At 32.8% G+C, this 21416-nt stretch overlaps 4 protein-coding genes across 7 annotated transcripts; all 4 read right to left on the reverse strand.

Moving 5' to 3' along the window:
• Positions 1 to 700: 700 nt before the first annotated feature.
• On the reverse strand, positions 701 to 4936 carry LOC123890964 (exonuclease DPD1, chloroplastic/mitochondrial). 2 transcript variants are annotated; one of them, XM_045940724.1, is made up of 4 exons: positions 4781 to 4936; positions 2959 to 3611; positions 1293 to 1498; positions 701 to 1196 (listed from the first exon to the last, which is right to left on the reverse strand). In XM_045940724.1, exons 2-4 carry the CDS (start codon positions 3531 to 3533, stop codon positions 979 to 981), a joined length of 999 nt encoding a protein of 332 aa, XP_045796680.1. In that variant the 5' UTR covers positions 3534 to 3611; positions 4781 to 4936; the 3' UTR covers positions 701 to 978. The 2 variants fall into 2 exon arrangements, with proteins under 2 accessions (XP_045796680.1, XP_045796681.1); XM_045940725.1 differs by lacking the exon at positions 4781 to 4936 and adding an exon at positions 4689 to 4774.
• Positions 4937 to 9016: 4080 nt separating this feature from the next.
• Positions 9017 to 11867, reverse strand: LOC123890966 (GATA transcription factor 16-like). The gene is made up of 3 exons (XM_045940728.1): positions 10184 to 11867; positions 9963 to 10064; positions 9017 to 9632 (listed from the first exon to the last, which is right to left on the reverse strand). The coding sequence occupies exons 1-3, from the start codon at positions 10208 to 10210 to the stop codon at positions 9330 to 9332; spliced, it is 432 nt and encodes a 143-aa protein (XP_045796684.1). The 5' UTR covers positions 10211 to 11867; the 3' UTR covers positions 9017 to 9329.
• Positions 11868 to 12021: 154 nt separating this feature from the next.
• LOC123890965 (importin subunit alpha-2-like) lies at positions 12022 to 16792 on the reverse strand. 2 transcript variants are annotated; one of them, XM_045940726.1, is made up of 11 exons: positions 16424 to 16792; positions 15724 to 15820; positions 15538 to 15629; positions 15318 to 15449; positions 14735 to 14920; positions 14099 to 14262; positions 13927 to 14005; positions 13290 to 13418; positions 13059 to 13186; positions 12573 to 12951; positions 12022 to 12411 (listed from the first exon to the last, which is right to left on the reverse strand). In XM_045940726.1, the coding sequence occupies exons 1-10, from the start codon at positions 16637 to 16639 to the stop codon at positions 12576 to 12578; spliced, it is 1599 nt and encodes a 532-aa protein (XP_045796682.1). In that variant the 5' UTR covers positions 16640 to 16792; the 3' UTR covers positions 12022 to 12411; positions 12573 to 12575. The 2 variants fall into 2 exon arrangements, with proteins under 2 accessions (XP_045796682.1, XP_045796683.1); XM_045940727.1 differs by having other exon boundaries at positions 12596 to 12951; positions 16424 to 16791.
• Positions 16793 to 18245: 1453 nt separating this feature from the next.
• LOC123890967 (dnaJ homolog subfamily B member 8) lies at positions 18246 to 20193 on the reverse strand. 2 transcript variants are annotated; one of them, XM_045940730.1, is made up of 6 exons: positions 19793 to 20193; positions 19618 to 19705; positions 19450 to 19520; positions 19108 to 19164; positions 18723 to 18932; positions 18246 to 18309 (listed from the first exon to the last, which is right to left on the reverse strand). In XM_045940730.1, the coding sequence occupies exons 1-5, from the start codon at positions 19907 to 19909 to the stop codon at positions 18771 to 18773; spliced, it is 495 nt and encodes a 164-aa protein (XP_045796686.1). In that variant the 5' UTR covers positions 19910 to 20193; the 3' UTR covers positions 18246 to 18309; positions 18723 to 18770. The 2 variants fall into 2 exon arrangements, with proteins under 2 accessions (XP_045796686.1, XP_045796685.1); XM_045940729.1 differs by lacking the exon at positions 18246 to 18309 and having other exon boundaries at positions 18673 to 18932; positions 19793 to 20191.
• Positions 20194 to 21416: the final 1223 nt, after the last annotated feature.

The following is a 21416-nucleotide window of genomic DNA, read 5'->3' on the forward strand; positions in this document are numbered from 1 at the left end:
ACCCAATATTACAAACTCAATTAGTTATTCATTTTTTTACCAAACAAAGTTAAAGTTAATTATTATAAAATTAAACTATATAAATTAAAATAATACTTTACGTATAATGCAAGACTTGAAATCATCAATAATAGACTACGAACTAATATTTGCACTAGTACTTAAACTAATATGTACGAGGGACTTACAGTATCAATAATAAACTCTAAACTAATATTTATATTAATACTTGTACGAATATGTATATAAAATGACTTAAAATCATTTATAAAATATATATTTATCTTTTATAGGAAACAAATTGGTTAGGCTGGTGTGGCTATAGCCACACCAAGCCTTGAAGAGGTCCGCCCCTGGTTGTAGCTTTGCCATGCCGGCTGAAAGACTTCATTCTAGTCTTAGTAGTAAATGGAAGTTACGAAAGGAGGAAAAGAGAAATTTCAGACCTTGAAAGAGAGTAGAATGCAGTTAGTAACATTTGAAATTTGAACTGGACGTAACAAATGTGACTGACTGATTGCATGATTGTGTGCATGCAATCCAAATCCACCGATATGATATGAAATGCTTAGCATTTACAAACATTTACAGACACTAACTACTTCACTAATAGCAATACCTTTCCTTCCCTTTATTTAAAATCTCTGGAAGTCAACCAAATTCGAAAAGGTAAAAATGATTATCAGAAAATTTAGAAAACTATCAGACAATCCTCTATGTCTCTTCCTTTTTCTTTCTATCCAAAACTCCACAGATTCGCAGGTATTGCCATTTTAACTACCTACTTTTACAGTTATGCACTGCTATCCACTAAACCTAAATCAGTAATATTCTCACTGCGAAGTAAAAGCTTCAGCATTTGGTACAGGGCATGAGAGTTTTATTGAGCATAAAAGTTTTTTTTTCTCCTTCAAATATTGAGTTCAGTTGTTGGTTACAATTACAAATAATGTTTTTGGTCACATGTCAATGCAAAAACTAGTTTGAATTCTTCTTCTTCTTAGAGTTGATAATGTCTTCTTCTCTGAATGATTTGTCGATGAGGTCAGATAGTGTCAATTTCAGATCAGAGGTCAACTTGGGAAGAATCGAGGATAATGTGTTCACATCTTCCATGGCTCTGTGAGCTGGGCCATCCCCTTTAATTTCGTAGAACTCACGAAGGGCAGCAAGGGATACCGAAGAAAGCTTTGTTCCTGTAAACAGTAAAAAAATTACGGCTTTCATACAGAAACAGCAAGGAGCTGTGTGTGTGTGTGTTTTATAAGCCGTTTAAACAAAGAGAAATGAACCTTCAGACTTCATTAGTTGACGTGCTAAAGGAAGTGTGTCGACAAAAAGCCAATTCAGAGGAATCTGTGTAGAACAACGACGTAACTCGTTAATGATGAACGGCACATCAAAAACACGAGAATTATGACCAACCCATAACACATATCCCCCAGGCTTCTCGCGGCTTTTAATATATTTTAATAAGAAGGGAACCAGGTCCTCCATCCTGAAAAAATAAAAAGAAGAAAAAAATCAACAATTTCCTATGCCAAGTTAATTAAATAGTTCCAATAGATTCTATCATCAATGCCAACAAACAAACATGTTCATAATAATATGGGGTACATGAGGATAGTTACTGGAAACATGGTGATAAAGAAAAAACCTCAGACTAACACGATACGAAACTTGGTTACCTACTTAGCTACACATTCACCGTGCAACCATGCACAATAACTAAAAATGAACAACTTTGGAAGAAGAAGAAACTTTCAACAATCAAATCTGAATAAGTTTTGAGACTGATGAATATCAAATTCCAAACTTTCAAAACGCACTCATTGTATAACAAACATACAATATATGATTCTAACACATAGGGTCTGTTTGGTAAAAATAAGCTATAAACTAGCTAAAAAACTAGCTTATAGCTGATAGTTGAAAGCTAGCTAATTGAAATTAAAGTGTTTGGTAAAATTAGCTTTTAAAGTGGTTAATAAATATAAAATGACATAATTGATAGTGGGTAGTTTCTTTTTTAGAGTGGGTAGTTATTAAATTAAAGGGTAAAAATGGAATAAAGTGTAAAAAGCTATAAGTTATAAGCTCAAACGCTACTTGAAATAGCATCTGAAAAAAAACTATAAGCTAGTAAAAAAAGCTTGTTACCAAACACCTCTAATTTTTTGAAACAAGCTTATAAGCTCATATAATAAGCTATAAGCTAGCTTATTTATGTTACCAAACACACCCATAGTATTATTACATGGATAGTATAATATTCTTCACCACCTTCGGTAGATGTCTTATCAATTTAAACTGTACCTAATCGTGTCCTTTAATCATATACCACAATGAAAACTATAGTGGTTCTACTAACCCTCAAATATTGACCCAACAAAAATGTACTCTTACTATAAGTAGCCACTAATTGCTTTAGGACAATGCTACACCCATTTCACAGAGAAAGACATTAATGAGCATAGGAAGGCTTCAACAATGTGCTATGATCTAATAACCATTCAAATACACTCCAAAATAAGGCATTTTCTATAATAGAAGGCGAGATAATAACAAATGGAAATTGAAAATTGAGGAGCTCAATTTTATTCAACTCTTCAAGTAAAACGGTGAAAACTAAAATGTGATCACAAATGGCCATTACCATGATGACCGTAAGGAGACATGGTGGTAAAAGGAAAACAAAGTACATCTCCTACTGTCTCTTCCCATATTTACAATTATTTTGGGATATTTGCCTGGGTAGTCTAGTCTTGCATCCCTTGAGTACGAGACTGATTGCATTTGGGGTACTGTCACTACCCCTCTGTATTAACAACTATTTAAACGATTGTCTAATCAAACAAATAGCACATATAAGGTAAGGTTGTGTTGCAAGGAGAAAGTGGAATACGTTGTTTTGCAAAGGTAAGCATAATTTCAAAGAGCCACAGAGATATAGTTTACCTCGGAACACGAGGATTGTTCACCATCTGGGTAGTAATGCCATGTATATGTGAATTATAAATACCGCGTTGAGGATTTACAAGAGTTTCGAAAGTGCTGTACGGACCACCCTGAAGATCTCGAAGCGCAATCTCAATGATCCTTTCATTCTCTCGGCTAAACCCGGTGGTCTCAATATCAAAAACAATAACAGTGACTAAGCTAGATAAGTCTTTATTCTGAGCTATCTCTTGTTGTATGTCACAGTGCTGAATTTCTGGGATTTGACCTAGCTGTGTTTTATTTACATTTACTGTAGAACTAGTTGAAATTGTTTCACTCAAAATTTCTTGCTTGGTGCTTCTTGATTTGGTGCCCGCACTGCCTTCTGTATTTGTAGTTATAGGTCTTCGAGTCCACTTTTTTCTGTGCCCTCCCTGAAGTCCATAAATTCTAGAACCAAGCACCCTAACACTAGAATTGTTTTCATAAATGTTACTGAAGCTGTGGAAGGTTTCACCCCAATTATTAGCTAAGCTGTGTATTCTGCATCTAGGTACTTGCAAAAAGGAAAAAATCATGGAGCCAGTCTTCATCTAAAGGAATTAAATAAAAACAACTAAAAATATTATTTGATCAAGAATTCTTCATCAAGTGAGCAAATCAGCTACAACCTGAAAAAGTAGAAAAAACAGGAAATTTGTTTTTGAGACACACATATGAAAAACTGTAGAGGCATGAATTATGTCGAGTTTGATCTCATAATGGTATATCTAGCATAGCATAACAGGAATCATAAACATATATAATTAGTAGTTACAAAATACAAATTCATGAAGAATAAAGAAAGAAATTAAATTAAAAGAAAAATTCAGCAGTTAGGCTTGATAGATTAAAAAGACTGATTCTTTTTGAATCAGAACAAAGAATTGCAGAAAAAATCCATCAAATAAGCAACCGAGATGAGCAAAACGATGAATTAATAAACATATGGCTACACAGAGCCAGCAATAAAGTCTTGCTGGAAAGTAAAAGATATTTTTGCTTGTTACCAAAATTCTATAGCAAGATATAATAGGAAGTTAAATTAATTTTGTATAAACTATAAGCTGTTTTCATAAATCCTCCCAAACAGGTCTCACAAAACTTATGCATGTAAATGTAAATAAACTCAAATAAGTCAATCCAAATTCCAAATAAACCCTAATTGCAGGCTATCAATATCATCACAAGAACTAATTGACCTAGCTAGAAATAATTCGGCTCACTAACTTAAAATGAATAGGACAACAGCATCAATCAAATTGTAAAACAATACGCAAAACTGTAACTACATTTGAATTGTGCCAAGGTAACAAAACAATAGAGCTTTATCATGTCATAAAAATTGCAATGGCTGCAATAATAGTTAAATCTACCGCAAATAATGTAACAAAAAACTAACATTTTATCCCCAAGTCCTATCTCAACTAGCAAATGCCAAAATTGTTAGGCCGGATATCTGTAGTGTCCCGAGTTCGAACCCAAGATCTCTCATTTGTGTGTGTGAATTTCATGTGGTATTTACCATTTCATCAGACCAAACCAAAAAAAAAACTAACATTTTAATTGACAACTAATCAACCATCTTATAAACTAGCCAATACAATCCATAACCTACAAACAAAAACACAAAGACTGGTTTTTGGACATTTGCAAGAAGAAAAACATGTAAAAAAATGGGACTTTTTGTTGGAATAAAAAAGTTAAACCTGAGTTAGTTGTCTGAAAACAATAAGACGAACAGTTTGTATGCATATTTCGATAAAATGTTTGAAAGAGGAGAGAAAGAATGTGAATTTACCTGAAAGATGATGGAAGTTGAGAAGAAAAGCATTGACAATGGGTGGGTAGTTATTATATTATAGGAGAAAGAAAGAGTGTGAAGAACAGAACAGAACAAAGGAACGTGCCCCGTTCAATTCAACAACGTCGTAATTTTCGGATCGTGACACACTACACTCGATTTCCTCTTTTTTATGTTATCCTATCCCTTCAATTTTTTTACATCACATGACAAATTTTTCAGTTAGGAAATAAACAAAGATTTCTAATTTTGTATAACATTATTTTTTTTTTAAATGTTAAACCGTGTCTTGGGCACCAGTTAAGTTTATTTAATAATAAAAAAAAATTATTTTGAAAATTGTGCATTCAACACCTAGTGTAAAATTTATTAAAAAAAAAAATTGGTGTAAAAAGTTAATTTACGACTTATATTTTTGATATGTTTAACAGGCGAGTTCTAACATAGTGTACAAGTTGTAAAAAATATCATAATAAATACGAATTTTAGAAAATTCATCGTTGAATTGAAAGTTTATATATAAATCATCAATAAAATTTTTAAAAATTAAAAATTATTTTATATATTATTGAGACGGATCATGTGTGAAGTAATCAAGGAGTGGGATGAGGTATGCAATTAGTAACTGCTAGCGCCCACAAATAGCTAGATACACACACGACTTTAACAATGTTTTGGTCTTTTTCGGTGTAAATCGGATATCCTCTGCGCACGGCTGCAGAGATTAATCTATCGAGACTTGTGAAACCCAAATGAGTGCAAAAATGAAACTCTCCCTTTTAACAATGTTTTGATCTATTAAGATCACTAAGATAGATCATGTGCGACTATGCCTTGCTTGAGGTGGTTATACACGTTTGGTTGAGTGTGTCTTGATATTTATTGATTCCAACCACACAAAAGAATATGCCAAATTTCTTGTTACACTAATTTAGATTAATATTTACTTGTGAAATGTTCTTTCTTTTTTTGGGTTTTTTTGTCAACTATTGAATATGTTTAGTATACTCTCTTTGATTTTATGTATAAGAAAAAATTAATATTTTCAGATTCATTGAAAAGTAATGTATATAATTTATAAGAGGAGGGATCCGTTGACTCTAGGAGTAAGTATTTATTGACTTACTCCGCTTAATAACTCGATATCGGCATTATATTTCTTCAATCTAATCGTTGAATTCAAAGATCTCATCGAGTAGATCAACTCCACAATTTTTTATAAAAATTCAAAATCGTTTGATACTTTTTCTGATAACTTCAATTGAACGTACGACAAACTTTTAAAAAAATCGTTGAATTTCAATAGTCTGAATACATAACTAAATTTTTTTAATTTTTATAAAAATTTGTTGAGTTGATCTACTCAATAAGATCTTTGAATTCAACGGTTGGATTGAAGAAATATAATGTTAATATCAAGTTATTAAGCAGAGTAAATTAATAGAGACTTACTTTTGGAGTCAACTGATCCCTCCTCAATTTATAATATAGATTAGATACATTATTTTTTTATTGAATATAACAAGTTGTTTTTTTTATATGAGACCGAAGGAAATAAATAATAAATGAACACAGTTTTATTAGATCAAGTCTAACAAAAGAGATTAAACTTCTACTGTGAATCATAAATAGAAAAAACATTTATATTTAGTGTTTGACACATATCACATAAAAAATTACTTCAAATGAAAGAAATATTTGCAGAAGAAAAATACAAAATAAACCTAAAGCTTGTGATATGGATATAAATTTCAAATGTACTTACAATATACATATTTTGTGTAGCATAAACTTCAAATTAACTTGGTTCAAAAAAAAAAAACTTCAAATTAACTATACACAATTATTAAATTGATTACCGTATTGTACCAAAAAAAATAATAATAAATTGATTACCGTAACTTGAAATTTAAGTCATGCTATAAATTTGAGTGATTGCTATTTTTCCTCTTACATTTGTTCATAAATTTCCATCATTCATTAAAAGATATGTTTCGGTAGTATAATTTTTACCAAAAACTATTATTTGATAGTGTAAATTTTATCGGAAGATATCTTTATGTGCATGCAATGTGGTAAGAAGAAGAGAGATCACAATAAATTTGAAGTTTTATCCAAGATAATATGGCATATGTTTCTCTAAAGCCAATGTGATGATCCTTGACCTTATGACCAAGATATCGATAAATAGCACATATGATAACGAAAAGATTGTGGTCAATAATTGCATAAAATTCAACTGCTAAATTTGTATTTGTTTAGTTTAATTAGAAGTATTGAATACATTATTGAGAATACAATAATGGTCTTATCCTACCTAAAATATTAGTATGCAATTACGTGCAAATAATACCCAGCTCACATAAAAAACACACTATAAAATATATGATTTTAAAAAGAAAAATAAATGTATATCTTAATGTTTAAAATATGAAAAACTGAAGAGTAGAAGTGTGAAAGGAAAAATTAATATAAGTTTATTCAAAGGAAAAAAATATGTAACCAAGAAAACAATAATATTTGTGCGGGGTACATTTAGCAATTCTCTCTGAGAAAATTTCATGGACCATCAAATTGACTACATGCCAGTGCCATGCCCAATGTCAATCTCAGCACACAAAGCCTTGTAGCTTCTCACGACCCGTAATCAGGGCCTTAAGCTATAACACCCTCCGTGACAATATATAAGTAAAAATTAACATTTTAGATTAGATTCATTGCATATTTAATGTATTTGTCCTATAATATAGACCAGATATATTAAATATAGAATAAACATAGAAAAGTCATTTTTACTTATATATTGTCACGAAGAGAGTATCTGCCTTCTAACTATAAAAATCTTAATTTAATTTTTGAAAACTCGGCTTCGACTAATATGAATGAAAAGTTACACCATTTACTAGTGATAGACTCAATTTAAATTATAACTACAAAATTTTGTATAAACTGATCCAAATAAAAAATTGACACCAAAAATATTTGAATCTAAGACCCGCATAAAAGTACAAACTATAATCTTAAATTTACCCCACACCAAGTGTTCTTCTAACTATATAATTTATTTTGTCAAGTAGTTTAGTGGTTAGAAAATTCATCTTAAAAGTGAATAAATGAAGTGTCCAGAATTCGAACCCGAGCTCCTGCACATATAATGCGATGTTCCTACCAATTGAGCTAAATGCACACAGACGGATTTATTTTTATTTTTGAAAAAGCAACTATAGAGATAATTTCAATCCCAATTATTATTTTTCTTCATAATAGATGGGGCTAAATGCCCAAAAACAGAACTAACACACAAATCAAACTTGGAGTAGACTCCAAACAAATCCTCCAGCTCAACCAACTTAATATCTAAAGGAGCTTGGTAAAAAAGGATCTAATATTTTTAATAATATTTCATCCATCTGTATTTAACCACCACCTCAGAATCTACCTGCAATTCAACTTGAATAAAATTCCTACTTTTAACAATGATTAATCCTTCCAAGACACCCCAAAGTTCAACAAAAAAATGCTGAAAAAGCTTCCAAAAATTAAGCATAACCACACAGCCAACCCCATTATGATCCCTCCACAACCAAAAGCTCCTATTTTCCCCAACGCCGCTCCATCAAAATTAAGACTCCCCCAACCAAGCAGGGAAAGCTCCATTTAACAATCACCTCTCTAACCTTTTTTTTTTCTAAGAAACTCCTCTAACCTTCTTATCATATATAGTATATGTATTTCTATGTATTTTAAATTAATACACCCTAATCTTGGTAATATTAGAAGGTCCAATTTGTATTTATAAAAGAAGGCCCAATTTGCAGTGTTGAGTGACCTTCCGTTGTGAAAATAATCAATAGGAGAAAAAGACATATTGGAGGTGGTTTTTAATTTCTCTAGTTTTCTTTTGTGATCATTACTCTAGTTTTCTTTTACATGTCTAGTTTCTCTTAAAAGGAAAATATTAGTTAATTATTAGTAAATAAATATTAAAACATAAACATCCATAAATAGTTTCTCTTGTGTGCTTCAAACTAATAAGTACCTTGTTGTAAAGTAAAATAATTTGGTGCTTAGTTATGGCTCTTCATGTCCATTATGGCTCCTCAATTCCTGTATTCTCTCTAATTAGTTTATATGGGTTTAACAACAAAAACCCTGGACTCTTAAGAGCATAGAAACAAAGGAATCCACACAAAGGAAAGCCATTCGCAATCAAATCTAAAATACTTGCACTAATTAATAACTAATTGAGATGAACATATTATCATAATCATAATAGATATATAAACAGAAGATATAGAAAAAGAAAAGCAAATCTATATCCCTTGGATGGCCACTTCGTTCACTCCCTAGTCCCTAATTCTAGATCTAGATTTGGAACCCAGTGAAATACATACCCCTTTAACATAAAGAAGGGATAAATATCACTTTACAATGCTCCAAACAAAAAACAAAATAGGTTAGCTATTTAACAGCAAAATGCTTTTTTTGGACTACTAATTACTTTACCTTTTTTTTAAACATTTTAAATATTGAATGATGATCATGATCAAGCAAAAACAAAGCCACAAGAGAGTGCCATCAAACACACAGCAGCTTGTTCTTCTTCACCTAATTTAATCCTCCTTTGTTTCTTCAGAACAGAATGCAATAAAACCTCTTCACCTAAAGCCACTAACTTCATTTTCAAACACTCATTCAAATCATCATCACTGCCACCACCACCATCATCATCACTACTACGATTCCTCCCATTTTGTGCTTTCTCTCTCTTCCTTTCCCTTTCTTGTCCTTTACTATTGCAAGAACCCCTTCTCTTTCTGTACCTGATTCCACAAGCGTTGCACAACGTCTACATCACCCCAAAAAAACAAAAACATTAAAAAAATTACATCTTTGTTTTCTTTTGACAAAAAACAATTACATTTCTATTCATAGTAAAAACCAAAAAACCTTTTAATCAAATTCAAACACCCAAACCAAATCAATAGCAAAAAAAAAAATAGATGACAAAGACAAAGGGAAAAAAACAGAGAAAAAAGACTAAGAAAAGTAGAAAAATTTCAAGTGAACAATATCAAATTGGTGGTTGTTTGAAATGGAAAAAATGGAAGAGAAAATGAGAATAAGTGATTAAACGAAACAAGTTAGAAAATTGATTTGAAATGGGTAAAAATCAAACCTTGGGTCCATTTGGTCCTCCTCTCCAAAGTGGAGTCTTGGTGGCTTTGCAATCAGCACAAGCCTTCTTGATCATACCCATTTCATCATATGAACAACATTCCTGTTAAACAATCATAAAACAAAAACATGTTTTATCATTTCAACAACAACGTTAGTAGAAGTAGCTACCTAGTTTAGCTCAAAATAACTCAAAAAAAAAAAAAGAAGCTTTGAATATACCTTCTCCATTTGATCCATGATTCCCATAGCGACAAACAGCTCACAAAGAATCCACAGCACCGAAAAATGGGTTAAATATGATTGAAACGGTAGTAACCGAATCACCGAAACGAATTTTGTACTATTTAGTGTGTGTAGCAAAAAACAGAGAGAGAGAGAGAGAGAGAGAGAGAGAGAGAGAGAGAGAGAATGGATATAAACGAACGCACACTGAGCAACCGACTAGTGCGGAAGTACCCTCAAAAGAAAGAATCCTAAGACTGCCCTATACAATGACCAAAATAACCTTCTTTGTTTCATCAAATAGAGTGGTGAGTGGTGACCTTGCAAGTTTAGGACTTCAGGTATGCCACGTGTCCATGTGACGTGTATGCTTCTACTGCCAGCAGAAAAATGATAGTAATAGTGGAAATGGAAATTTCAAGATCCATTTTTAGACACTAATTATAAGATTAGCTTAACAAGTATTTTCATTTGTTGAATTTATTTCACTAAAGCATTGCCAAATTATGTAAGACCGCATATTAAAGATGAGGTTTTGCTTTGGCTAAATATGAAAAGGATGAGGTTGGAAATGGAATGATTATGTAGGATTAATTAATTAATCATAAAAGTTGGGATACAGAATCTAATTATATCAACTATATTTAATTTAATTTGCACCTGTTATAAATAATATTAAAGAAGCAAAAATAGAAATAATATATTGAAATTTGTGCATTTAACTTCTTAAACATTAATATTTTTTTAACATTAAATGCAATTTTCTATATTTAGAAACTTAACATGTACCCTTGATGCACATGTTTAACATGACCCTATCAATAATTATGTATATCTATTCGGTTTTGCAAGATAATGAGGCAAAAATTTGTATACAATATGCATGGAAAATGCGTGGTTGTATTAAAGTAGCTGGTTACACACGGTGGTAGTATGATAATGGCACTCACGGCATACGAATGTACGTATATAGTTCAGATACGCCATTTACGTACCCCCCCAAAAAAAAACAATGGTTCGAGTATTTTGTACGTATAAGTTCAGATACGCCATTTACGTATAAGTACATATTTGAATTGGTTCGAGAATTTTTGTTTACTAAGAAATCCAATCTTCTGAATCTTAAAAAAGATTAAAAAAACAAAAAAACAAGGTTATAAAGCATTAACAACGTCTCAATCATCACAATGGACAAGCGGATAGACAAAAATACAAACCAACCAAGATACAATTTGGGGGGGTTAATAGGGAAGAAGTTAAATGGGATGAATTAATACACAATTAACAGATGAAGGTCAGGCTTAATATGCCTCCTCTAATGAAATAAATTAGATTTTGATCAAATTTTAAGATTCAGAAGATTTCAAGTTTTACAGAATTTAAGGTAAATGACATTTTGATCGTAATCCTTTTTTAAGTTTAAATATGTAAAAAAATTAGAGTTTGATCATTATACACAAACAGTACAAAACAATCGTCTCAAAAAGTGATAAAGAAAGCAATATATGATTGCAAAAATTTTAAAATATTTTTATGGTGTCCATGTATAAATAACTATTATTGAACAATTTATGAATTCAAATAAATTAAGAGAGCCCTAAATCATCTCCTAAAACTGGGACAATAACTTGTGCAGGACAAGGCCACCTCTAATAATAGAGTAAAACGCAAGAAACCGAGTTGAATAATGGATTATAATGTCTAGTGACTACAAAAATTGCAATTGCTGCACGCTATTTTTTGTAAGAACCAGACCAGGACTAAACATTTGGTAAAACTTAAGCAAAAAACGGGACAGCATAAAAGAAAAACTTCAAAGTACCTTGCAACTATAATGAAGAAAGAATAGTATCATTTGGTATTTGCCAAAATACCCAAAATCATAAGTGGTACTTACTGACTCCAATCTATGCAGGAAAAATAATAACACAAAACTTGACATAAAATTCTGTAGAAGAGCCAAATCACTTTAAATGATTACTTTGTGGCCAAAATCAAACTCTAATATTTAACTCGGAAGTGGCAAGAAAATCAAGCCACAACCCAACTTTCCCTCTGATGTATGTAAAACCAGCAATTTCAAAAACCCAAGCCAATCCAGTGACGGCCTATTTACCAAGGCTGAACCTTACGGAAACTAAGGACAATGAAACGACACAGACTTGACGCCCCAAACTGTTGAACTGCCATACTGGAGGACTTTACTGGGGGACCAGCCAAAAATCCTGCAGTTACAGAAATTCAACACAATGACTACACAAAACAAGATAACACAAGAATGCAAACTGCCAGAACATATTTTGCTAGTTGCAGTGAAAAGTTTGCAAAAACCCACAGCAAAGCCAAATATTATAAACATATCGAAAACACAATAAACCATGAATACCTTCTAGTTGAAGTTAAATCCACCTGAAGGCACGGCAGGAACTTCAGAGCCACCAAAGTTGAACCCTGGTTGAGAACCATCACCTGGAGGCATAACCTCATCGTCTTCCTCCAACCAGTATGTCTCAAGAATCTTCACAGCCTTTTCATAAATCTCGGTGTTGTCATGACTCTGGAGGTTCTCAATTTTCTCCAAACCCTCAGCATCATCAATCATTTGGGCATACAGATTCTCATCACCAGTGTTGCCAATATTTTTATCAGCTTCGCCTACCTTTAAGATGTTTTCAAGCCCTTCAAGACAAACTGTCACAATCCTAGGATCAGGACATATGAGAAGATCACACAAGGGCTTAATACACCCCTGACTTACCAGGTACCTATAAACCGAAGTGGAAAAAAAAAATTGACATCTCAGACACAAATTTTTTATAAAACTAACAAAACCCCAGGGGAAAATTGTAAAGATAAGCATCTCTATACATACTTGAGTTGTTCATGAGATCCCCCCGATGTAGCGTTTGAAATGGCCCAAGCAGCTTCCTTCTTGATATCAAACTCAGCATTTTGAAGCAATTGGACCAAAGGACCAATTATATTAGCATCAATCACATCCTGCGAATTTTAAGAATCGAACAAAATATAAATAAATGAAACCCTCCAATTGCAATGATAAGTTGATAACAAGTCATATTTTAATTATAAAAAATTCAAAAACCTGAATCTGTTGTTTATTCCCAGCAGTGATGTTCGATATTGTCCAACATGCTTCCTTCTTGATGCTCTTTTTATAATTATTTGTCAAGAGACTCATAAGACAAGGAAGAACTCGATGGTTGATGATGACCTAGGCAGAAAAGCACCAAATTAACACAAACCAAAAACAGAGTAAAATAATAATCAAGGACACAATTCATTTTGGCAATACATCAATTGCAATGCTGCTAGTAGTAAGGAGGAAAAAGAGATGGAAGAGTGTAACAGAATATGTGTGGCTGCAAAATATGAGAGGAGATTTGTGCAATGGGATAGATAATAAAGAAACTGTGAAGGAGGAGATGGTGGGAAATAGGGACAAGGCAAAGCATAATGAATAAATTGGTGGCTTAGGCCAACAAGGGTAGAGTCATTCAATCAGATCTGTTTGTTTATCTCTTGCTACTTCTGCATTTTCTTAATTTTTACTGATTGAACAGTTTTCTCCTCTAGAACAGGAGGTTTCCTCCATGAGTTTGATAGTAAATATTCAAATTATCAGTCCCCATGTGTATTACCATTTCCCTCAACGCAGAATTGCAAAGTGACTACTGTGTATAAGAGAATGATGAACTATGAGAAATTATTGAACTTAATACCTGTGTCTGCAAGTCATCTCCTGTGACAATATTTCCAACTGTACGAAGAGCAGGAATAAGCACGGAAGGAGATGGGTGCCTGAACAAGAGGAGAATAATTTTTAGAACTTGATAGTATAATAACAATGGAAAACAACTTTGAACATCCAAATTTGATATTGAAAATACTCACAGTAGAAGCTCAACAAGCCGGCTACAGACACCAGCATCAATTACACCTTGAATTTTGTCATTTGCACCATCAGAAAGATATGAAAGTGCCCAACAGGCATCGGTCAAGACTTCTTCGTCATTTGAATGGATGAGTTGGGCAAGTGCAGGAAGCGCGGGTTTAACCTGTATGCAGGCGGGTACAGTCAGATAAGAATCTATTTATTACTCGTTAAAACTGCATATTCGGCAGAACAGAAAAATGGAAAAACCAACAATGTAGCAAGCAAATAGCTCTGCAAGTCTGAAATACATATTAAATAATACGGCCTTCACATGCAAACCATAAATTTAACCAACTATCATTACCAAATGCCACCGCAGAACATAGCGACACACACTTCAATTTCATATTTTTTTCAATGAACACAGGTGTTAATGAAAGCACACATAGCAACAAGAAAATTCAAACAAATGGAGCAAGTAGAAGACAGTCATTACACAGCAGCAGATTATCTAAACAACAAATGTGCCAACACTCCTTGTTAAAATTCTAGGTATTGGGCATACAATTGAGTATATGTACAGAGCCTTGTAATCACTCGTCTGTACGCAAGTAATGAATCTTATTTTATTAATATTATGCATAACTTCATACCTGATCAAAAGCAGGTTGTGGCTTTCCCCTGCAGAAGTTTGAGAGCGTCCAAGTAGCGTTTCTGAGCATAGAAAGTTTGGCGTGCTCATTCAGTTGAGCCAACAGAGGAAGCAAAGCTCCATGACTAAGAACAAGATCACGGCATCTAGGAGAGTCTCCAGCAACATTTCCTAATGCCCACACGGCCTGGCAGTCCACAAAACACAGGAAAGATGTTAAACTTCGGATGAGATATGTCAGACTAGATGGTCCAACACTATTGCAAGACCCTGCCATCATTCTTGCACATATCTTCAGCAAAAAGTTAAGAAATAATGAAACTCAAAAGCACATGGATTCAGCTCAAGCTCATTTCTACGGACAAGAACACATGCAAAATTCACACCTAGAATCTAGAAACAGCATAACAAGTTAACAACCAAATTTAAAATCACAGTGAACAAGTAAGTTGTCTAGTCAAGCAAAATAATCTTCCACTTAACTTCATTAACACAAAAAGAAGGGCAACTCCCAATAAAAAAGAAGAAAACATATAGACTATTGATAGACAAAAACAAAAGCACGATAAGGTATACAAACATACCTGTTCACGGACATCGTCACTAGGAGAAGCAAGGAGCTTTACAAAAATTGGAACAGCACCAGAATCAATCACTACCTTAGTGTTGTCAGATGTTCCAGAAGCTATATTTGTTAAAGCCCAAGCAGCCTCAAACTACAACAACACATGCAGTAAATTAAGTCAACCAAATGTTCAAGAAGTAAATATTTATTGCATAAAATAAAACATGGGAGATAATTACCTGAAGCTGTGGAAAATCTTCCCTCATCAAGAACTCAATAAAGCGTGGAACTACACCAGCTTGTATAACCTCCTCAATTGGAGGGCTACGTTCTGGTAAGACATGAGAGTGGTTAACCAAATATCCATTAATAAATAGTAGACAAGAAATGAATGAAAAGAAAAAGTTCATAGAAGAATATCTAACCAATTGAAAGCAACTTCCGAAACTGAGTTGTTGCCTCGAACTGCATGTTATTATCATCCGTCCAAATACCAGTAACCAAGGCTGGTAAGTGTTCCAACTGCAGCAAGATACACATACACATGGAGCAACAGTTCAGTAAACTTCAATCTTTAAGTTCATTCAATCCAACATAATATGATAATATTAATCAAACATTATAGCTTCATACATGTGGGAAAGCCAGTCACAATTACAAACATTGTATGTAACCAGTGAATATCATGAAAAGGTTTATATCACAATCATAGTTTAATTTAATCCTAAAAATAAACAAACACTGTTAAATCTCGAATTCAAATTAACAAGATAAACTGAAAAAATAGAGACACAATTAGTCAATTAACCTAATCACTTAACCTAATTTTAATTCAGTGAAAGAATCACTGTATAATCCCTAAAATAAACAATGCAAAATCTGAAATCTCAAACGAAAAACCAGAGTCACGATTTGGCAATTAACAATTAACCTAATCACTACTATAAAAAAAAGTAATTAACCTAATCACTAATCAAACATATCTGAATACAACGAAGATCCATCCGTTAGCTAGTAAAACAAAACAATTGAAAACGAATTCAAAATCTAAGTAATTAATTGGTAAAGCAAAATGAAAATCGGAAAGAACAAATTAACTAATGAGATCACGAGAATCTTCTTCACCTTTTTCTCTACTTGAGTAGAATTAGCTGATTCAGGCAACTGTTGAGCTTGAAGTCCCTCACGCCTCTTCTTCTGCAAGCTTTCTTCCCTACGATTCTTCCGGATCTCAACCAAATTATCCTCTCGCCGTCTACGACCTTCTTCGGCATCAACCGCCACTTTGTATCGATTCCGACGAACCTCGGTTCTCGCGTTTGCATTAGGACGATACGACATCGTTCTAGAATCGGATGAAAATTAACGATTAATCGGAATCGGAATCGGAACTGAGTGATTGAAACGAATCGAGAGAGAATTTCACTTTCAGAGAGAAAAAAAATTGAGTGAGGGAGGGTTTGGGTTTGAAGTGTTTGAAAAGGGGAATGAAAGAGAGTGTTTATATAGCACGGTTGAAAAGTGGTTTTGGAGATGAAAGTGGACTTGGATCAGAGTGGAATTACGGTAATGCCACTGGTTTGAATTGGAAGATGAGGGAAAAAGTTACTTTGATTGGAGGAAAGAAAGGTTACTGTGAATAAGACATCGTTTTTTTTTGGGGTTAGATTTTTTTCATTGACTCACAATGTGACGTCTTTGAACGTTTTCGTTTCTATTTTCTGACCCGATTTTTCTTTCAATATTTTTTCTTGAGTTATATTAAATAGTGAGTAGAATATATGTTTTTTTAAAAAAATTCAAGGCATTAAATACACTACTTCTGAGATTATACGGAGTATTACAATTTTTTATTTATTTAACTATTGTCTCAGAAACACTGTTTAACATTTATATATTTTTTAAATGGATAAGCATATAGTGCACAAGTAAAATATCATATATTTTGTTTTTTACTATTAGATAATCAAATATCATCTTCTATTTTACTAAAATCAACTGTTTCAAATTAGATTAAGATCTACCCACAAATTGAATAGGGTCACCCTAATCACACTTAGTTGAGTGGATCACTCGTTGGGACGTGTGGACTGTCGGATCATGCCATACGGTGCATCAGCTTACCTGTGTCCCCATGACAGGTGTCAAATAGAATATTCTTGGTTCTGCAAAACCCTGATTTTTCATCTATAAAAGTCTACCATAAAATTTAAGCTAGGTATGTCATATTTTCGGCGCTTACTAACTTGGTTGTCGGAATATGTGCAGGGCTCCAATAAGGTTCAACCACAAATAATTTAAAATCGACGATCCGAAACAATTTGGCCATCCAAATCTCAAGTGGGGTCAACTAACACAAAATATAGTGAAATAACAATAATTCTTTATTCTTTATATGTCAGATGAAACAAAAATTAATGAGCACTTCTTTAAAATATGAATCTTCTCGACATGAATCATTGCTACTCCTTCGAAGTTGTTAGAATGTATTAGTGTTGGAAGCCATTAGAGGTGTTGGTTGCGATGTTCGTCGACAAGTCAATGACTTTACATGACGACGGTATGTGAAGAATGTTTAAATGAATAATACATCGTGGGATATTATCATCTAATTCTTAAATCATGTTTTCTAAATCCTAAATATATATTTTAGGTCTATATTTACAATTTGTTTCACGAATTAAATTTAAATGAATCTCAAATACTAATTATATTCTAAATTTATTTTACACGACCTTTTTGCAACATAGTAAATAGATTAAAATAAAACAAGGCCAAATGCATTCACTTTAAGTTTTACATTTTAAAGTTAGATCTTTTAACCTCTATTATCTTGTTACACCATGATAACATTAACTTCGTTTTGACAAAAAAAAGAAGTGTGTATGTTAGAGGAAATTTGCTACAAAGGTAAAAACACAACTAATTCTATAACAGAGGATAAATATACGCATAACGGTTTGCAACAAATTATAAAGTTATTATTTAAAAAATTAACTATTAACGTGAACATAAACCAATCACGAGAGACGAAAAATGAAACAAATAGGACGAAAAACTTTTCATTTTTAAGAACTAAAATTAAAATTAAAAATCTGTTATATTTTTAAAAAATGTTATTTAACTTTTTATATTTTATCATAAAAATTCACTAGTATGAATAACAAAAATTCAAAAAATGAACAATTTATTTCCGGACAGTTATCCAAGAAACTATTCTATCTTCCTAGAAACTAATCTATATGTTCATAAAGAAACTTGCATGCACTAATTTAAATATTTTTTTGTCATGAACTGGCATGGGAGCTTTAGCTGAACTTCATGAATTTTTAAATATATATATATATATATATATATATATATATATATACTAGTTTTAAGTAAATTTCACTTGAATCATTCATTGAATTTTGCATTAAGAAATGAAGAAAAGGTTTACAAATAGAAAGGGAATCCAATCCAGTACACAACGCTAGCGGCAATGATTGCTGCGCTTGGCATTGTTGCCTCTTGATCCACTACTAGTAGTGCGTCCTCTCTTCCCAGCCGTCTGATCCTGGTTCAATTCAAAGCTCATGCCATCTCCACCTACCATCTCAACAAACATCCTCTGTAGATCCTCCAAACTATCCCCCTAATAATCAAATCAACAAGTAAATAAATACCAAAATACCCCCATCACATCACCAGTACAATACAATACAATACATACATCAATTTATTTATTTCTAAATTTTCTATTTACCCCCTTCAATTTTTTTTGCCAAAAAAAGGAAACAATTACAACTCAATAATAATCAAATCAATACCTCATCTTTGACATTGTTCATCATTGAGATCATTTCGCTCATAAAATCACAAAATTCCTGCATTATAAAAATTCATTCCTAAAATTAGAATCCAATATTCAATCAAAAAATTAAAATAAAAAAAAAAAGAGAAAAAACAAAAGCAAAGCAAAGCAAAGCAAATGGGAATGATGTCATGTTACCGGACACAAGACGAGAAAAAACGATATTGTCGTGTTTGTTTGATCACCAAAACGACACAGTTTTACCTCGTTTTGTTTACGGCAAAAACCTTGTCCCATGCTCTGCAACTTGTTCTTCTTCTACCGCAAACAAAATGAAAAAAAAGATGCAAATACGAACTTGATCTTCTTCTTCAAGAGGATCGTAGAACCCAGCATCGTACATTGATCTCTTAGACTCATCAGAGAGAACTATTGCATCAACATTACCATAACATAAAATTAATTAATTAATTAATCAAAATTACTAACTATTAATATTAATCGAAATTTGAATATGAAATGAAACCTGAGTATGCTTCTTGGATTTGCTGAAACCGTCGTTTGGCTTCTCCGGCAGTGTTAGGGTTCCGAGCGAATTTATCAGGGTGCCATCTCTTTACAATTTAATCAGTTAAACAAAAATTAAGAAATTATTTATTGGGAAAAAATAATAAGAGAGTGAAACGACAGCGTATTATTACCATAGCGAGTTTGCGGTAAGCAGTGCGAATATCAGAGGAGGAGGCGTCACTGCGAATACCAAGAACAGAGTAATAAGAAGATCCATCACCGTTGGATCCACCTCCATCTCGATCCATAACCGTTGGATCCTCCTCCTAAAAGAACAAAGGTTTATTATGTTATGTCTTCAAATTGAAACAAAAGCCATAGGAAACAAAGTTGAGTTGGGGGTATGGGAAAGATATAAATGAATTGTGGGGAGAAAAATGTAATTTGAGTGGGGTGAAGAAGAGAGAGAATAAAATATCTTGCGATGGATGATTTCTGGGTTGGGTTGTGTGGAAGATATAAGATACGTGGAAAGAAACTTCCAGACATTTTTGCCGGTGAAGAGAAGAGTTTAGATATTTTTGTTGGAGTTTATACAAATGACATTTGAACTTTGTAAAATTACACCGCTGTGCCATTCCTCATTTCACACTCACACACGATCGTGTTATGTTATCGCACTCCTTTCACATGAGCAAGGCCTTCCATAAGAATTGTTTTTGTGTGTTATACAAATTTTTTATGGTCAAAATTTTGAATTTATAATATAATAAAAATAATTGTATTGCTTCAAAAAAAAATAATTGTATTAAAAAAATAAATAAAAGAAGCTATAATTTATCTATTTTAGGGTTTTTGGTCGATTTTAAGTTTTTCGGCCATTTTTTTTTGTTTTCGGCCGATTTTAGGGTTTATAGTCTATTTTAGGGTTTTTGGCCGATTTTAAGTTTTTCGGCCATTTTTTTGGGTTTTTGACCGATTTTAGGGTTTATAGTCTATTTTAGGGTTTTTGGCCGATTTTTGGATTTTCGGCCGATTTTAGAGTTTATAGTCAATTTTAGGTTTTTCGACTGATTTTATGGGTTTTCGGCCGTTTTTAGAGTTTATAGTCTATTTTAGGGTTTTTGGCCGATTTTTGGATTTTCGGCCGATTTTTTGGATTTTCAGCAGATTTTAGAGTTTATAGTCAATTTTAGGGTTTTTGGTCGATTTTAGGTTTTTCGGCCGATTTTATGAGTTTTCGGCCGTTTTTGGGGTTTATCGTCGATTTTAGGGTTTTTGGTTGATTTTAGGTTTTTTGACCGGTTTTAAGGTTTGGGTCTGATTTATGATCGATTTTAGTGTTTTAAGTCGATTTTAGATTTTTCTACCGATTTTTGGTTACCGTCGGGTTTGGGGTCGACTTTAAGGCTTTCGACCGATTTTAGGGTTTATAGCCAATTTGAGTTATTCTGGCCGATTTTAGAGTTTATAGTCGATTTTAGGTTTTTCGGCCAATTTTATGGGTTTTCGGCCGTTTTTAGGGTTTATCGTCGATTTTATTGTTTTTGGCTGATTTTAGGTTTTTTTGACCAGTTTTAAGGTTTGGGTCTGATTTATGATCGATTTTAGTGTTTTAGATCGATTTTAGATTTTTCTACCGATTTTTGGTTACCGTCGGGTTTGGGGTCGACTTTAAGGCTTTCGACCGATTTTAGGATTTATAGCCGATTTAAGTTATTCTGGCCGATTTTTTTGGATTTTCGGCCGAGTTTAGAGTTTATAGTCGATTTTAGGATTTTTGGTCGATTTTAGGTTTTTCGGCCAATTTTATGG

The sequence above is a fragment of the Trifolium pratense genome, linkage group LG6 (assembly GCF_020283565.1).
Source record: "Trifolium pratense cultivar HEN17-A07 linkage group LG6, ARS_RC_1.1, whole genome shotgun sequence".
Lineage (NCBI taxonomy): Eukaryota > Viridiplantae > Streptophyta > Magnoliopsida > Fabales > Fabaceae > Trifolium > Trifolium pratense.

Coding starts and splice junctions, on each gene's coding strand:
- LOC123890964 (XM_045940724.1), bottom strand. CDS start 3,533: ATGAAGACTGGCTCCATGATTTTTTCCTTTTTGCAAGTACCTAGATGC. Junction 1,499..2,958: donor AACAATCCTCGTGTTCCGAG/GTAAACTATATC, acceptor TTATTTTTTCAG/GATGGAGGACCTGGTTCCCT. Junction 1,197..1,292: donor TCAACTAATGAAGTCTGAAG/GTTCATTTCTCT, acceptor TACTGTTTACAG/GAACAAAGCTTTCTTCGGTA.
- LOC123890967 (XM_045940730.1), bottom strand. CDS start 19,909: ATGGATCGAGATGGAGGTGGATCCAACGGTGATGGATCTTCTTATTAC. Junction 19,521..19,617: donor AATCCAAGAAGCATACTCAG/GTTTCATTTCAT, acceptor TTGATGCAATAG/TTCTCTCTGATGAGTCTAAG. Junction 19,165..19,449: donor CTCTTGAAGAAGAAGATCAA/GTTCGTATTTGC, acceptor TTTATAATGCAG/GAATTTTGTGATTTTATGAG.
- LOC123890966 (XM_045940728.1), bottom strand. CDS start 10,210: ATGGGAATCATGGATCAAATGGAGAAG. Junction 10,065..10,183: donor TCATGGATCAAATGGAGAAG/GTATATTCAAAG, acceptor ATTGTTTAACAG/GAATGTTGTTCATATGATGA. Junction 9,633..9,962: donor GAGGACCAAATGGACCCAAG/GTTTGATTTTTA, acceptor GGGGTGATGTAG/ACGTTGTGCAACGCTTGTGG.
- LOC123890965 (XM_045940727.1), bottom strand. CDS start 16,639: ATGTCGTATCGTCCTAATGCAAACGCGAGAACCGAGGTTCGTCGGAAT. Junction 15,821..16,423: donor CTACTCAAGTAGAGAAAAAG/GTGAAGAAGATT, acceptor ATCTTGCTGCAG/TTGGAACACTTACCAGCCTT. Junction 15,450..15,537: donor AAGATTTTCCACAGCTTCAG/GTAATTATCTCC, acceptor GTGTTGTTGTAG/TTTGAGGCTGCTTGGGCTTT.